This window comes from Anoplophora glabripennis, unplaced genomic scaffold (genome assembly GCF_000390285.2).
Source record: "Anoplophora glabripennis isolate ALB-LARVAE unplaced genomic scaffold, Agla_2.0 scaffold9, whole genome shotgun sequence".
In the NCBI taxonomy this organism is placed as follows: Eukaryota; Metazoa; Arthropoda; class Insecta; order Coleoptera; family Cerambycidae; genus Anoplophora; species Anoplophora glabripennis.
Genome location: NW_019416258.1, coordinates 2,145,876 through 2,161,539, shown reverse-complemented (window position 1 = coordinate 2,161,539; position 15,664 = coordinate 2,145,876). Strand labels below are relative to the sequence as shown.

Sequence of the window (15,664 nt, the reverse complement as noted above, 5' to 3'; positions counted from 1 at the left end):
ATATACTTTTTTATTATTTATCAAAAATTTCACAAAGCCATATAATTATCTGTGAAATTAATATATAATTAAAACTTTATTATAAAATCACTTTTATCAGTAAATTGGAGTCAGTTCTGTATAAAATTATCATATTTCATGGTTCGCTTATAGAAAACGTAAACAAATTCTGACGTCTAATGATGATGAGATCATTCCTTACACATCGGTTATCTGCTTAGTGCTTAATCTTAATGCTTAATGGTTAATGGGCGTGACCAAGAACATTAGTTGAACATAACCTCAAAAGTTCAACAAAACATATCTGAGAAGTCTAGACGTAGGTTTAATGTACTTGAAGTAAACATAAATCGACCAAACATCAAATTGTTTTAAATAAAAATTGACTGCAATGTGACCTGCTAAATCCAGGTGAAATGAGGATATTGGTATTTAGAAGAATACATTTGAACAAACGTTGTTAGGAGGTTAGAAAAATTCTTAAATGACTAATACACTTACTCATTTAGTAAGCTTTAAGACTGATTAAACTTTATTTAAAATGCTGCGTGCATTTTTATTTTTTGTAATCATTTGCTATGCTGTTTGTTATGAATATACGTTTCTGGGTTGCTATAAAGATTTACCTATGCTGAGAACATTTACTGTACCACAGCTTCAGAAGAAAGACCCATGTCTAAATATTTGTTATGAAAAATACTACAGGTACCTTACCAGTTTATTTAAAATGTAAGTTCTTTGCAACTTTTTTTAACTTTTAGATATGCATATATTTACAATAATGGGCAGTGTGTCTGTGGAAATTATCAGGGCGAGCAAGTTACTAATGCCACATGTAGTGACTGCGACTCTTGTGACCCGTCTCAGAATTTGTTGGATATTTATGCCACAGGAAATTTAGGTAAGCGATTGTGGAATTAATCAGTTGTCAGTATCAATTTATACTTCTCTACTGTTACCGTTGGAAAGTAGTTATTTTCTCACATCATCATATAGCAAGAAGCAAGAAGTAAGATCTAATAAACATTAAAATTTTAGTACCTGGTCCACCAAGAAATTTCACTGTTTCAAATGTCACGGAAACTAGTGTTAGGTTGACATGGCAAGAACCAGAATCGTTCGTAGAAATTACATCATATCAAATCAGAGCAATAATAATTCGAACCTACTCAAGATTTTCTCCTATTAGTCCTAATTGGATGTATTCTAATAATACTTTTCAGACAGAATTAATTACTTTGTTGCCCGGGACGAAATATAATATTACTCTATCGACAAAATCTCCAAATGGCAATGGAGCTTTAGTGTTTAAGGTTATTGAAACTAAAATTTCAGGTAAGAATTTTACTTATATAAGATATCGTTAATATTGTATATTTGGTTTTAATTCACAGATCCTGATAATTTACCAACGCAACCGGAAATCGTAAAGCACGAGGGGTCTAAAATAAAAATAAAAATAATGCCGACAATTAACAACAATGGTCCAGTAACAGCTTATAGAGTAATAGTTGTAGATGAAGATGTGAAGCAAGGTTTTGATAAAGATAGCGTGTTATCTTACGAAGAAGCCAAGAAAAATGGTTTGTCCTACTACATAGCTGCTGAATTACTGCCTAAGGTAAGTTTCTATACAAGGTCTAACTGTGATACTGCTGTTTTTTATTAATGCAATACACAGCCAACTGGTGCTCGTCTGAAGATGTATCGAATTTGATATAAAACTTGGTGATAAGACATTTAAGGGATGCTGAATGAAAATATGTAACCTGTTTTTTGGAAAAAAAATCGCTAATACCAATTAGCTGTTTTGCCGTCAAAAAAAAAAAAACGCGTCCTAGTTGGCCATAAATTGCATTAATAAAAACAGCAACATTACAGTTAGTTTTTTATCCTACATTCTAAAAAAAAATTTTTGAAATCGGTCGAAACACAAAGGAGCTACAAGCTTGTATCACATTTAAGCGCGACACCCTGTATATTTTTTTCTTATTTCATGCATAGAATTGCTCTAAATATAAAAACGATATTCTCAAATAGGTACTCAAATACAGTAGTGTGGAAGGGGGAAGGCGAACCCAAAAAAAATAATATTGTGACCCAACCTTTCAGGGACATGCTGTATATAACTGAAAATGTTTATACTTATTGTAATCACTGTGTATCTGAAAGTACAGTTACCTAGTCAGTAAAAGAGTATGAAATTCAAATACATCATTTTTAATAAAATATATATAGATTAATTGTTTATTTATTTTTTCTTCAATTAACACTACACCTTGTCAAAATATAAAGAATAAATATATTCTCAATACTTTTGTTTGAATAGCTACACAACTAGAGTGTAGCATCATGTTTACCATGTAATGTTATACATTATTCATCTGATACAAATTATGTGAAAATTAGTGAATTGAATCAAATTATTCAAATAAGATTTAATCAAACAGGCCATAATTATAACATGAGTATTAACATACATTTCGCTTTTTGGTTTAGTAGATCATTTATGCGATTGTCGTATGATTTGTTTCCTTAAAATCTTCTAATAGAAATATCAAACCGTTTGCATCATAATAAGAGATTATTTAAACACCACATAAAGTGTCCTCGAAAATAGTCTAGGTACTAATCTTTCTTCATGATAGCTTATTATTCTGTTTATTTAACTATTTTACTTCTAAAATTCACACTTTACACAATCTTTTCAAATAATTGTTAGTAAATTAAACAGTAAAATGTTTATTTATATTTTACTGGCGATAACTTATTTTGCCAATGTATTTTTATTTACGATAAAATGTGTTTAATTAATGGAGAGTTGCAAATTTGACTTAATTATTTAACTTTCCTTGCTTTAACAATATTTTATGTTTTATTTTTAGGATATAGACGGGGAATTTGTAGTAGGTGATGGGCGTAAATATGGAAGATATTACAATGCCCCCCTAGATCCTAGCATAAACTATAACATAATTTTGGCTGTAATAAGTGAATTAAATGGAATAACAAAAATTGCTTATAGTGATGCTAGTGGTACACATAACGGAGTCTTCATTCTCAACGTAAATCCTGATGATTTGGGTGGAGATTCACCTGCTGTTATTATCGGACTTTCCATTGCAATTGGGTTACTGAGTTTTATGTTGATTGCAGGAATCATTGTGTTCATTATACTGAAAAGTCGAGTCATCAACAGACGACAACGGTTGTCGGATAATCAAGAATTAACTTTACAAGGACCCATGATCGAAGTTGTAAGTAATTTTTTTATGAGTATATCCTAATTCTTTTATTCATAATTGTGTTAAATGAAAATTTGTTGCATTTTAGGAAAACAATGGATATATCCACGAAGAAGAACATGTTCCTATTAACCACTACAGAGTTTTGAAACAAAAAGTCCATACAATTTCCTCTAATCAGTTGAAAATAGAACCCACAAATCTGCTTGGCGTTGGGAAATACGGCAGGGTGAACAGCGGAACTATACATGAAAATAACACTTTAATTCCAGTGGCAGCGTACAGCATTCAAGACAAAAAAATGTCTCAGGAAACCAAACGATCTATGCTGCAGGATCTAGATGTGCTGATCAAAGTTGGGAAACACGAGAATCTCATTAGCCTCATTGGCACTTGTGAAACTGCTCAAGTGGTTTCCGTCATCTTGGATTATGTATCGATGAATCTCAAAGACTTGTTGTTAGGAAGTCGAGATACTTTGCCTGGTAGATTTAGCAACATGTCGGAGGCTCAAGCATTGGACATTGCTATACAGATTGCGAGTGGCATGGCTCACCTGGAGGCTTGCAAGGTATTTTTTTTTTTTTCAATAATGATAATAAAAGTACTTATGGCCATCAAAGCCTTCAGCAAAAAAAGAACGTGTGTTTACCATTGGGAGAGAATGAATTAATACATTTTTTTTCTCCGAAGAACTATTTTTTTTTTTCACTTTTTTGTTGATCATAAATTATTTACATTTCTAGGTAATCCATAAACAGTTATGTGCAAGAAGTGTGATGATATCAAATGGATTTACGCCAAAAATTAGTAGTTACGGTTTAGCTCAGTACTTTAGCCACAATAAAATTCCGGATTATACCAGATGGACAGCTTTGGAAGTGTTCAAGGGCCAACCGCCTAATTATAAGAGTGACGTGTGGTCATACTCTTGTCTGCTTTGGGAAATATGTGTTTTAGGTACGCATTAGGCTGTTGCAACGTAATGTTTTGAAAATTATTGTTAATTTCTTTTCAGGTGGCACGCCTTATGGCAACACCTCAAACAACAATGAAATTCCTGAGAGAGTGATGAAAGGTCTGCGTCTTCCACAACTACAGTACATCAGTGACGATCTTTACCAAATCATGTTGGATTGTTGGCAGCTGGATTGTGACGAACGACCAAAGTTTGTGGATTTAGTGGACTCTCTCACAAACTTAAAGGAAAACAATCTCATTCCTTATTTAAATTTCAACCTCTTCTCTAATTTCCAGTATGAGCAATTTTATCCCGATATGGAACTAGCCGTAAGACCTGTATTCTAAAGATAATGTATTAACATTAAGTATTACTTTATTCATTTTTTTTACATATGTATATTTATCTGTTACTACCAGTTTGATAACTGCTGACAAGATGTATTAATATTAAAGTAACAGAAACATGTTCAGTAATGGGGTTGTATGACTATAGTTACCAAATCCAGAATAATTCCGGATTACACCTAACTGAAAAAGAAAAGCGAATATTTCAAAAAGCGTGAAGTCTGGCACTACTTTACATTTACATTAATGTCCTGAAAATATCTATACTCTAATATTTTGAGGGTTTTTCTTCGATTTAGTATTAGTGAAATTCTGTGTTAATAATTTGCCAAATAATATTGCGTTAAGATTTTTTGTGGCAGCTTGTTGATATGTTACTTATTTTAGTCAGTGCAGCTTCTTGAAAAGTTAGTGTTCTCAATGTTTTTTTCTTATGGATAGGTAGAGCAAGAGTTTTTAACAGTTGTCAAAATATGTTTTAAATTCGTACGATAATACTCCGAGATTTATATTTTTTATAAATATTTAATAAGAATTTTGAGATTGATATTTAAAAATGTTTAATTAGGAAACAGTTTTTTTAAATACTCATTTGAATTTGTACTTTAGCCGCTTAACGCGTTTACCTGAATTAACGCAGGCAATCACATCGCTATAACTCGGGTCCCTATTTTTTCATTGAATGTATACACTACACCACCATGACACTAATAGTCTCTATTACTATTTTAATACTCATTTTGTTTTATCTTTTACCAGATAAAATATTTAAGAGGACTCTATCGCAAATAGGCAACCAGCAATACATTTTCATAGATTATCTTACACAGTTTGTGTAAATATGAATCAATGCACAAATAATAGACTTTCCTCAATTCTAACGCAGATTTTCTATAAACTCTAATTAGTTTTTGTGAAGAAATTTGTAATTTGTCGCATTTGTACAAGCGACATTGTAAATTACAAATTTCTTTACACCGAAAAGTTATTTGAGTTTCAAACTAAGTCCATTTTATAGAAAATCTGCTTTAAAATGGGGGAAAGTCTGTTATTTGTGCATTAATTCATATTTAGACAAACTGTGGAATGTAATCTATAAAAATGTATTGCTGGTTGCCTATTTGCTATAGAGCCCTCTTAAAGCTAATTTATAATTATTGCTTCTTCCGTTTTTTGTATGCACGAGTTAACTCGGGTAAGCGCATTTTTATATAAAAACATTGTTTTATGCACAAATACAAAAGCGGTTTTGTAGTTTTTTTACATGTTTTTGTTAAAAAATTTCACACGTTAAGGGGTTAATACTCTAAGATCTGTCCATTATTAAAATCCTACATAAAATATAAAGTGTTCTATGCAGCGAAATTAAGCTTACGTACTTAACAAAAGTAGATTTTATTGAAAATTATGTCTAGTCAATTTTCGTTATTTGAGCTGGTAGTGTTTCAAGTACATTGGTCAGTAATTTTGTATTCTTTATAACTTATCCATCCAAAATGATTTTACAGGAAATTTAAATTGGAAATATATTCCCTTCATACACTAAACGTATATATATATATATATATATAAAACTCTCTTACTATGTCATTTTGGATGTGTGTGGTAAAAAAATTATTAAAAAAATATACATTCCATTTTTTGTGACATTTTGTATTTCTAATTTTAATTTTTATATTTTTAATACGTACCTACCTATTTTTATAACTTAATAAAGTTTTTTTTGGATACTATGTATTTTATCTCCATGTTCATTAAGGTGGATAAAAATGTGTTTAAAAAAAATAAACAAACATTTATATTTTACTCCCATTTGCAAATACATTATAAAATATGTGGAATGCATACATTAAATGTGAGTAAGGACATAATGAAGACAATGTCCCAATTTTGTCATGCTACGTTATTGTGCTATACAATGGGATTAATTCAGCTGATTTAGAAATGAATAATTACATAAAATAATTTCCATTGTATCTACTGCGTACAACTTTGTGTCATATTTTGGTCAAATTATTGACACATTTTTATTGAGTTGTTAAACACAGAAGTGAATTAATATTTTATAGTGACAGTGACGGGTAAGTTAATGTGATTTATAAGTAATTAGTTACTCCAGGAAATTTCTATAATTGCTAGAATTGAATACTGTGGTAAATAGCAAATAGCAGTATCAAGAAAATGTTATAAACTCCAGCAGTTCAAATCCAACTTTTGCATTTTCCCAATTGTGTATTCAGTTTCATGTCAGTATTTTATATTTGTGGGCAAATATAAAGAATATGTCATGATTTTCAAAAGTTTAAACGTTAGTACTTTAACTGTTTTTGCTCAATAAGTTGTCAGCCATCTAATACTAAAATTGGGACAAACGACCCTGCAAAACCCTTATGGGAACTGGCTCACGGTCAAATTGGCCAAAACTCCACGGGTACCGAGATGAACCCACTTAACCCCTAGAAACCACCCCTACCAAACCACAAGCAGACCCTGGAAACAGCAAATTTATTTGCTTATTTTTCTTGAAATAAATAAATTTCACACCACAAGGGGGCTAAAGCGCCTACTCCCTAACCCACATATCCCTTAGAAACCACCACCCTTAGCAAACCACAAGTAGGCTAACCCACCTGACCTTGGGAACAGCGACTTTAAGCGTTTATTTTTCTTTAAAAAAATTAAATTCCACACCACAAGTAGGCTAATCCGTCTACCCCCTAACCCACGTAGCCTTTAGAAACCACCCCTACCAAACCACAAGTAGGCTAATAACCCATCTGACCTTGGGAACAGCGACTTTAATCGTTTATTTTTCTTTAAAAAAATTAAATTCCACACCACAAGTAGGCTAACACGCCTACGCCCTATAACCCACCTAGCCCTTAGAAACCACTCCTACCAAATCACAAGTAGGCTAACCCACCTGACCTTGAGAACAGCGACTTTAATCTTTTATTTTTCTTTAAAAAAATTAAATTCCACACCACAAGTAGGCTAACCCGCCTACCCCCTATAACCCACGTAGCCCTTAGAAACCACCCCTACGAAACCACAAGTAGGCTAACCCACCTGACCCTGGGAACAGGTCTATCAGTTCTAATTGACTAAACTCGCTGTCTCCAGGGTTACGTGGGTTTATTTGCTTGTGGTTTGGTAGGGGTGGTTTCTAGGGGTTAGGTGGGATAGGGAGTAGGCGGGTTAGCATGCTTGTGGTGTCGAATTTAATTACTTCATTAAAAATAATCGACTAAATTCACTGTTCCCAGTGTTAGGTGAGTCAGCCTGATTGTGTTTTGGTGGGGTTGGTTCCTAGGGTTTAGGTGGGATAGGGGGTAGGCAGGTTAGCATGATTATGATATGGAATTTAATTATTTCAAGAAAAATAAGCAACTAAACTTGCTGTTCCTAGAGTTAAGTGAGTTGTCTGATTGTGTTTTGGCGGCAGTGGTTTCTAGGGGTTAGGTAGGGGTAGGCGGGTTAGCATGCTTGTGGTATGGAATTTAATTATTTCAAGAAAAATAAGCGAATAAACTCGCTGTTCTCACGGTCTGCTTGTGGTTTGGTAGGGGGTGGTTTCTAGGGGTTAGGTGGATTTATCTCGGAACCCGTGGAGTTTTGGACTTTGCGCCCATGAAGACATTTATTCAGGACGCCGAGATACGTAACATATAAAAAATTCAGCCAATTTAACCGGGAACCATTTCCCATAAGGTTTGTGCGGGGTCCTTTCCTAACTTTAGTAAACTGGTCAGGAAACTGGAGACCATTTGGAAACAGAAAATAGAATTGATATTCGTCATTTTAGGAATTCTATTTCAATTTCAGACATACTATATATACAATAGCTTCATTAAATTGACCAACAAATTGATGAAATTAAACTAGTTCCAATTTAATAATTAAATCGGTGGGCAATTTATTGGGTCAAAAATTGTTAGGTAAATATAAAATTGGTTTCCCGATGCTCTGTGGGTTTCCCAGATAAAACGGTGCCACAAAAATAGGAAATTTGTGACACCTTTTGATCGATTTATTGGGTTAAAATTTGATAAAAGTATTTTTAAGAATGCATGGAAATTTATCAAATAAATTTTTGTTACGGTCTTGAGTAGTCCACCGTTTTAAAAAAGAAATTATATATATTATATATTAAATGCAGGTTCAGATATGATAAACGAAAACATGCAAATTTAAATATGTAAATACCATCCACGATTTATAACTCTTTTACGTTACTGTTATAGACCCTTGTTTACTTATTAAAAAGGTGTTTTTATATAACGCAATGTAAGTATATCTGATCAAAATGAACTATGGACTAAATCGAAATTAGCAATACATATGATAAAAAATAAAAATATTTATGTAGAAATTGGTTGGATGTTTTAAATATAAAAATTAAATAATTGTTTTTACGAATCGGTTATAAGTAATGCGAAGGGTCTGAATTAATTTTAAATAGTTTTGCACAATTAAATGAAGTTAAAAGCTGTCACATCACATGATAACCATATCAAGTAGAACTGGGCCTTGTGTTTTTGTCCGTTTATACATGATAAAGTATGACCCTTGGTAGAGATAAATGACCCCCGTGAAGATGATAGTTCATATAAAATGGTAAAGTCGTTTTAATTTAAAGTCAATCTGTAATTAATTGCTTGGCAGTTGACGATTTTCGTGTATAACCTCACTTCTTATATAAGTGTGTTCGGTTACAAAAATATTTGTTATTGTGTGTTGTAAAAATAATTATTAACCCTCTAATAAGTGGTTGTTTTTGTTTCTTCAATCTGGCAGCAAAGGGAGGAATGCTGAGAGGTACCAAAGACTGTCTAGAACTTCGTGTTCGTTTGAATTCTCTTCACCAAACCTGGAAGTGGTTACATCAAACAATCACCCTTCACGACTTTCTGATCTCCTTAACATCATCTTCTAAAAATTCGTATCCTAGAGCCTTCTTGATCCATTAGAAGACTGTCTTTAGGCACAACATCTGCAAGAATTATTATCGTAGTGTTGTTTAAAAAGGAACTCATACAAAATGGCACTAGTGCAGCGCACATATGTAAAAATCAGCTCTTTTATTACTCGTATCAGTGTCCGCTGTTATTCAAAATCTGTCGAAGAAAAAGACATTAGAAAATCGGTCTACATTTCCCAGTCAAAAGACATTTACACAAATTTAGCTTTAGAAGACTGGATATACCGTAATGTAAACTTCAAAAATCACCATATATTAATGCTCTGGCAAAGTGACCCTTGTGTAGTGATAGGTCGCCATCAAAATCCGTGGTTAGAAGCCAATGTACCGGAATTACCTCACATTACAGATAAGGGGGTAAGACTAGCAAGACGTAACAGTGGAGGAGGAACAGTTTACCATGATAATGGAAATTTGAATCTAACATTTTTCACACCAAGAGAACACTACAATAGAAAATATAATTTGGAAATTATTACAAGGTCTTTATTTAGAGAGTTCGGACTCAAAGCTGAAATATCACCACGAGAAGACTTAACTGTCCGAAATTACAAAGTATCCTTTTTTACTAAAGCAACTACATATAATTTGTTTGAATTTTTTTGTCTTACGATGTCCTTATTATAAAGGTTATAATTTTCAGTCTCACTTAAAGAATTATGATAATGATAGATTAATATTTCGAACGGTTGTAAGTAAAATGTTATCTAGTGAAAAAAAAAAACAAGAAAAGGTATTAATGAATTTAAATTATCCAATATTGACAATGAAATTAATCAAAAAAATGATGTATGTTAAATAAATATAATTTTGTTATATTGGATGGCATATTTAACTTAAATGAATGACTTTCAGAACTAAGATGTAATTTCGTACAAAGACAGAGGTTGCATGAAGTAAAACGTAAATGCTTTCTCAAATTCTATTATGAACCTTAACCAGAGGGTACTAGAATGTTAGAGGTCAACATTTATCTAATTTAGGAAGCAATTTGCATCTATCTATGTATATTAGAATGAACTGGAAGCTCCGAAAATTTTAATATTTTACTTTGTCTAATTGCATGTATAACGAAAAAACAATTAGAATATGTATTGCCATATAAGATCATGTTACCATTTATTTTTTAACATACATTATAGACCCTAGAAAGATTTATACATAAATTTTAACTACAAGTCAGATATTCACCAATATTCAGTCGCGAAAAAAGCCTATAGTTTTTGTTGACATATTTTTTTTTATATATTTATATAAAGGATTGTGTATATTATAGTAACAGCAAGACAACGCATGATAAGATATTTCTTGTAATTTTGACATAAACAGCATCTCGATTAGCCTTGGATGTTAATTATGTTTTCTTATCTCCTCTCTTAAATTTAGGCTCTTTGTAAACACATTATTTTTTATCTCCTGTAACCTTTCTATAACCTGTGTCTATTATTTTCTTTATTTTTGTATTAGGCAAGAATATTTACATTGTCGTAAGATCTTTAATGTTTCTAAAGAATTATTTTAAATGATAATTTTTTTTATGCATTTAATTTTCATGTACTTTCTCTGTTTATTCCACTTTGGAGTAATATGCCGATTATGATTTTTATCTTGAATAGTTCCTTAATGCTTTGAAGGTTTCTGGAACTGCCTCAAAATTAGGACGACCAAATGCTTATCATCACTGTACTCTGTTAGTAAAGGCCAATAAACTGGATTTGAATTTGGCACTCCAAAAACAAGACGTAGGTCTAAACTACTGATATTTACTTTCATAATTTTCTTGTGTAATCATATCATCGCTGATTTTGCAAAAAAGCTTTTATTGAAATTAAAATCAGGGTCATAAAAGCATACATTCAGCCTAAGTATCCCACACGCCGTTATTTTTGGCGGTGTTGGTAGTCTAAATGATTTGGAATCGAGGGGGAATATCCCTCTTTGTCCTGCCTCATCGCTGTAGGCCTGGACAGCCTTCCGAAGGGTGGCCCCAATCGCCATCGATCCCGACCACAAGTGTGGTCAGTGTAGTCGCTTTGTGACACCTCCTCTTGTCTTGGCTGACCCCCGCCGGCAGGAGTTCTTAGTATCCCATATACATATAGAAATACCTCAGATTCTTGTGGTCAAAGTAATTTCATTTAACTATCTCTATCCAAAGTTGCTTCGTTTAGCCATTAAAAGGTATAAAAAAAAAATATTATTTTCCAAATAGCTCTAATACCCTTTGTCCACTCTAAATGAAATTTGGCACTTGCTTATAGATGTCACTTTTGACATAGTAACTGAATTAATTACATTTGCAAGAATTTTTTGTAATTAAATATTTTATAATCAACGATTTTCCATGAAATTTATTGGTATTTATCACCACTTTTACTAACAATAAAGAATTACTCCAGTTTCGTAAATTGTGGTTTTATCAAATTTGAATCTATGCGACTATTCTTAGTTGAAGAGCTTTAAATTTGATGAATTCGAAACTACTGTTCATAATTTGTAGAATGAGGAAATTCTAAAAGTATTTTTTTTGTGTCAGTCATGAGTTACTGAAAATTGTAATCCAAAAATTTTAATGAAAAATAATACACAAGTTACATGTTTCTCTACTCTACAAAGCATTATTTCACTTTTATTATCAAATAAAACAAGTCAGATTTGTACTGAAAATGCATTGGTGATGACTAATAAACTAATTACGTAACAACTGTTAGAAGCACAAAAATTTTATGACGAAAGCTGGAGTAAAAGCCTTCATGATAAAACAAGAACTAAAATTGCAAGATAACTTATTAACTCAGCTACTATATCGAAAAGTGACGTCTCTATATAAATATTAGAGATGTGCCGCAGACATGTTAGCTAGACATGTCCATCGGACATGTCGTGAAAAATGAACATATCCTGAGGACACTTTTCAAGATTGAAAAGTTGTATGCGCATGCGCGGAATTATTTGTTGCATTCATAATTCCATATTTTATTATTTTTGGCAAAATTAACGATTAGTAAATAGTAATCAGTTGATTCTTAATTTAATATTTAATACACAAATAGTTTATAAATGAAATTAAAGATTATTAGGCATTTTCTTGTAATTTTGTTGATAATTGTTTAACTGAAACTGACATTTTAAAAATATAACCTCTTTTGTATGGTCATATTTTATTATTTTTGGCAAAGTTAACGATTAATAGTAATCAGTTGATTCTTAATTTAATATTTAATACACAAATAGTTTATAAATGAAGTATGATGCCAAACTCAACAGTTTGGTTATATTTTTCTGAATTGAGTAAAAATCATTATAAATGTAACTTCTGCTCAAAAACAATTTTTAAGAATTCCAGTAGGATGAAAAAACGATTTCACAATTTTTTGTTTTATATTAAAAAAAAATGAGGCATTCTGATAAAGAATTAATCAAAAATATAAACAATAAATAACATTTAATAAGACACATATTATTCATTAGAATAAATTGCTTTGTGTACCCTCAGGCAGTGACCTGTGTAGACATGACGTCACTCATAGGTGCCTTATTAGATTCAAGGTCAAAAGTACTTTTCCCGACATGTCCAATGGACATGTCCGTAACACACTTTTCCGAAAAGTGCCCATTTGTAATAAATATTATCATACCAAAATTTGATTTAAATCAGATCAAATGTTTTAGTCCATTGGAAAAAACTAAAATATGGTATCAACCTCAACGCTCCCTAGCGGTTAATGAGTAACTTTGGATAGAGGTGAATTTTGTTAAAACATATTTTCATTACAGCAGTGTAGTTCTAAGGTGGTACCACAAGAGCAATGCTTATGAATAATGATTTTTCTTTATAATGTATTGCTTTCCTGAAAAGTTACTCAAATAACTACACCTCTATGCAGTCAGCGACGATTTGTTGAACATTTATTGATTACGATTACGACATATTATTTTTAAAATTAAATATCTAATTTTCATTGTAAGACGATTATTCTTAATTCAGTATTTTCATTAATAGTATTTATTTCTTTTTGAAGGTTGACATAAAAACTAATGCTACAAAGTCGATAAAATCTAAAATAATGAATTTATGTGAAGAGAATCCAAACGTTTCTATAACTAACTTAATAAAAGCAGTTGGTTGGGAATACATGAGAACGCCAGCTTTAAATGTGATGGATGGCGGCATGGAACTAGCCAATAAACAGAAAGGTTTTCAGTTGGTCAACCCAACCAATTTATGGTTCCCTGGTAATATATTTTTATATAAATTATTCTCTCTATATGACCTTTAACTGTAAAAATTTAAGTCAATTAAGACTGTTTTTGTAGGCATAAATGAAATTCGAGATCAATTTGTTGGTTGGGAATGGTGCTATGGCAAGACGCCAAAATTCAACATATCAAAGTCCTTCACTGTACCAGACAGTTTAGTACACAGCTACGGAGCCGCTGGTGACGTTAGAGTAACGATGACTGTGGAACAAGGTAGAATAAGCGATGTAACGCTTTTAGTCCCGCCTGGTTTATCTCCGGAATGTATCACAGGAGAAGTAAATGTCGTCACGAGCCTTATTGGTCAGAAATTCTCAGAGGAAGCTCTCAACAGTCTAGAAGGGCTGTTGGGTGGTTTGGTTAACGATAAAGATAAATTTGTCACTGAGTGCCTACGACAAGTGATGAGTTCTGTGTGATATAAGGCCAAACAGGAAGAGTAATACACCTTTCTGTTTACATCGATTAATGTTTATGCTTTTAAGGAATGTTAAGTGTCGCATGAAGCGACTTTAAAAAATATTTGTAAAGCCACTTGGTGCAATACTTTGTATGCATTCCCTATGGAATAAATATCACTGGTAAAAATATCAAATACTCTACTTTAAATGCTTTAGTACCTATTAACTGCTTTAATTATAGCTTAATAAAATTGCCAAATAATAAACAGCCAATATTGGTTAAGGCTTGCAGTAACTAATTAGTTTAGGACTTGTATATCGTGTAAAGAAATAATATTTTTCGAGAATATATATTTAAATATATATTAGTATATGGTGGGAGACCTACACTACTGTCTTGTCTTGATTTCAAGTGCTGTTTTAGGTTTCTGTTATTGTTTTTATTTAGTTTTTTTTTAGTTATTTTAAGTATTAATACCGTTTCCACGGTAAACAAGAATTAATCATATCATTTATGTATTAACACACATAATATTTTTTTATTATAAGTAAAATGTGTTATGGTTCAGTTTGTAATTAATTTAGTTCTTAATTCAATAGCTTTTGGAGTTGTTGTGCCTTATCTAAATTTTAATGTTAGTTTATGTATGTATTTTGAAATAAAATGTTTTAAAAACATAAGCGGTTTTTATTCTTAGAAAATTGTAGTTTTTTTTAAGAAGGTATGTATTTATAATTCATCTTTATAATAAGAATTACGTAAAAAATATATATTGTTCGTTTCCTTGAAATGTGGCTTCGGCACAAATTGTTTTTTGTGAACTTTTCACCTTAACTGGGTCATAGGGTAACGATATCTAATTTAGCTTATCATGGACGTGTCATTTAGATAAAATTAACTTTAGCAATGCAAGGATTTTACTACCAGAATTTTCCGTTTTTTAATTCAAGGTTATAAGCAGGGGGCCAGCAAGGGCAAAGCTCATTCCGAGACAGTTCTGATAAGTGGACCATAAAACGACATAGTTCTGATGATTGGACAAAAAAAAAGAACGTCCTCCAATGCGACCCTCCGTTGTGGCTCACTACTAAAGTCCCATGTCACTCAACAGGTAGACAAGACAGCCAATAACTTTGTTATCCAGATTCCCAGTAAGAGTTACATTTTGGCGAATATAGAGAACCCAGTCTTCCCTTGTGGGACAGATACATAATACCTATATGTACTTCTATCATCACATATAGCCAGTGTTGTTTGGGACCTAAGCCTCAGGATTCTCCACATATATCTCTATTGTCTTTCTTTTTTGAGATAGTGTCTAAAATTGTTTTTTTATGTCAAATTTTAGCTATAATTTATTCAGAGAACAGCATATTGCAATAAAATTTGGTACAAGTAAATTTTTAAGGATTATAAATATGCCAGTGTTATTGGTTTTACACCGTCTGCTAGAGGTCGGCTTATAAAA

General features: G+C 31.9%; 3 protein-coding genes across 4 annotated transcripts; all 3 read left to right on the top strand.

Moving 5' to 3' along the window:
* Positions 1-248: 248 nt before the first annotated feature.
* Positions 249-5,586, top strand: LOC108909713 (putative tyrosine-protein kinase Wsck). Its single transcript, XM_018714124.1, has 8 exons — positions 249-705; positions 762-901; positions 1,039-1,335; positions 1,395-1,621; positions 2,886-3,257; positions 3,334-3,816; positions 3,992-4,205; positions 4,264-5,586. The coding sequence occupies exons 1-8, from the start codon at positions 542-544 to the stop codon at positions 4,551-4,553; spliced, it is 2,187 nt and encodes a 728-aa protein (XP_018569640.1). The 5' UTR covers positions 249-541; the 3' UTR covers positions 4,554-5,586.
* Positions 5,587-6,541: 955 nt separating this feature from the next.
* Positions 6,542-9,548, top strand: LOC108909426. Of its 2 annotated transcripts, none has more exons than XM_018713771.2 (2): positions 6,542-6,634; positions 9,351-9,548. In XM_018713771.2, the coding sequence occupies exon 2, from the start codon at positions 9,362-9,364 to the stop codon at positions 9,521-9,523; it is 162 nt and encodes a 53-aa protein (XP_018569287.1). In that variant the 5' UTR covers positions 6,542-6,634; positions 9,351-9,361; the 3' UTR covers positions 9,524-9,548. The 2 variants fall into 2 exon arrangements, with proteins under 2 accessions (XP_018569287.1, XP_018569279.1); XM_018713763.2 differs by lacking the exon at positions 6,542-6,634 and adding an exon at positions 8,932-9,170.
* On the top strand, positions 9,494-14,319 carry LOC108909416 (lipoyltransferase 1, mitochondrial). Its single transcript, XM_018713752.1, has 4 exons — positions 9,494-10,089; positions 11,169-11,276; positions 13,557-13,770; positions 13,852-14,319. Exons 1-4 carry the CDS (start codon positions 9,595-9,597, stop codon positions 14,211-14,213), a joined length of 1,179 nt encoding a protein of 392 aa, XP_018569268.1. The 5' UTR covers positions 9,494-9,594; the 3' UTR covers positions 14,214-14,319.
* Positions 14,320-15,664: the final 1,345 nt, after the last annotated feature.